General features: G+C 40.5%; 1 protein-coding gene across 1 annotated transcript in view; it reads right to left on the bottom strand.

Annotated features, from left to right (window-relative positions):
• Positions 1–1,688, bottom strand: part of AK88_03971 (uncharacterized protein) — a gene marked incomplete at both ends in the record, with an annotated part of 5,411 nt that extends 3,723 nt beyond the window's left edge. Inside the window, 4 exons of the mRNA XM_012481581.1 lie at positions 53–274; positions 378–825; positions 1,005–1,394; positions 1,590–1,688. Coding sequence (XP_012337004.1) covers positions 53–274; positions 378–825; positions 1,005–1,394; positions 1,590–1,688 — 1,159 coding nt within the window. The remainder of the gene's footprint in view (positions 1–52; positions 275–377; positions 826–1,004; positions 1,395–1,589) is intronic.
• Between the last annotated feature and the right edge of the window lie 428 nt (positions 1,689–2,116).

The raw sequence follows: 2,116 nt of genomic DNA, 5'->3' as shown, positions 1-2,116 counted from the left end.
TCTCCTGCGGTATTTTTTTTTTTTTTTTTTTTTTTTTTTTTTTCGTATGCACTGTAAATATTTCGCTCCTTCACCGCCCTGATATACGCCTGAATAATTGTGGCTGCTTCATTATCTTCATTTTCTTTTTTCATAATAATGTTATGTCTTTTGTCAGTCAATTCTTTTAAAAAATTTTTCTCTTCCACTTCCACCTTCTTCTTTAATATCGTGGCGTCCAAGTCTTTGTCGATAATTTTGTTCTCTCTCAGTTTATTGTCCCAGAGTTGAATTTCTGCGGGGAGCGGGCAAGGGAGTTTATTAACGATGTGTGTGGGGGATATACTTTTTTACATGAACAAGACCTTTTGGGGAATCTGCTCAGCGACATGACTTACCCCTATCCATCTCCTCAATCTCCGCGTCCATCGAGTGGATGTAGTTCTGAATATCCTGCTCTATCAGCACGTTTTTTTTCACCAAGTTAACCTCCAAGTCTTGGTATGTCCTAATCTGGTCATCATATACATTCTTCGTTTTGTCGAGCAAGACATTGATATTTTCCAAGTCTTCCGTAAGATTATTTACGGGCATTTGATCGAGCAACTTCTTTAAACTTTCCTCAGAAGACTTTTTCAAATTGCTCAGTTCATTCTCTTTTGTCATCAATATGTGTTGAAGTTCTTTTAATTCGTCATGACTTTTTTTCCTAACAAGCTCTAACTCGTCATTCAGTTGTTTTTCTTCGTTTTGTGTGTTCTGCTCCTCCTCCTTTAATTCTTCCAAGCTTTCGATTCTCTTCCGCTGGTCCTCGGCTGTCGTTTGGAACTTCACCAGGAAGATGTCCTGTCGAGGGTGGCCACAAAATGGAGTCGTTTAATTGTGCAAAAGGACGATGTGGAAGGGATGCCCCGCATGGAGACTTACAAAAGAGCGAGGCCGGGCCTCCCAACATGGGGGCGATGCAACACGAACGTGCAGACCATACACCACATGAATTGGAAGCCCCTGGATTCGTAACATACCTTCAAATCCTTGACGATGCTCAGGAACTTAAAAAAATCGTGGTTCTTTTTATCACTTAACGAATTCAATGTGGTAGATAAATTTTCATTTTGCTTAAAAATTTTACACAAATATGAACAGTACTTTTTAATTTTGTCCACCAAGTCTTGGTGTTCCTTGTGCACTCCAAGTTCGTCGTCTCGTTCTGCGCCTCGCTCGTCGTCCGGTTCTTCATCTCGTTTGTCGTCCCGTTCGCCACCCCCCTGTCCATCATCCACTTGCATGTCCTTTTCACATTTTATCACCTCCGTATGCTCATACAATTTATTCAACTTTATTATATCTTTGAAGTAGGTGAAGAATTCCTCAGGTAGGCCGGACAGCTCCTGCTCGTTCAATTTTTCCAGAACCTGCGAAATGGCCAAGTGGGAAAAGAGAGCTTGACAAACAGTATACACACACACGCGCGCGCAAATACACAGTATGTAACGGTGCGACATGCACTACATATAACGGTGCACCCCCCCCACTGTGCAATAAAAACCGTTTTGTCAAACATGATGTGTTCACATCTGCTTGTGCGAATCCCCCTCATCCAGGTGTACCTCCTCATTTATATAAGATAAATTTACAATCTTCCGTTCGAACGTCTCGATGACGTTGTACAGGCTTTTCGCCTCCACTTCAATAAACTTGCTATCCATAGGTGATTCTACCTTTTGCTAATCCTTACCCCATATATGTTAACATTTCAATTAAGCAAAAAAACGAGACTATGATGAGGACCTGTCCTTCCCTATTTGTCTCCTGTTTTCATATGGCGGGCAAAATCACCAACTCGGTAAATATTTTAAAATAGAAGAAGAACAAAATATGTATGTGTTCCTCGTGCTCCTTTTTAGGCACAAAATAAAAAAGTTAACTTTTGTATGTAATTACTCGTTTGAGCAAAATGTAGTAAAAACGGAATAGTTCCATGGCCCACCCCTACACCCTACAGGCTTGGGCCAAGGAATACAGACCTATAAATGTGTGCTCACCCAGTGGGCATATATTATAATCGCTTCGTTTAAAAAAATGAGCTAATAACGCTTTTTTATGTGGAGCACTTATCAAATGGTTTGAAAGTTTA

Source organism: Plasmodium fragile (assembly GCF_000956335.1).
Source record: "Plasmodium fragile strain nilgiri unplaced genomic scaffold supercont1.50, whole genome shotgun sequence".
In the NCBI taxonomy this organism is placed as follows: domain Eukaryota; phylum Apicomplexa; class Aconoidasida; order Haemosporida; family Plasmodiidae; genus Plasmodium; species Plasmodium fragile.
The sequence above is the reverse complement of the archived record's forward strand: the minus strand, read 5'-3'. Positions and strand labels throughout refer to the sequence as shown.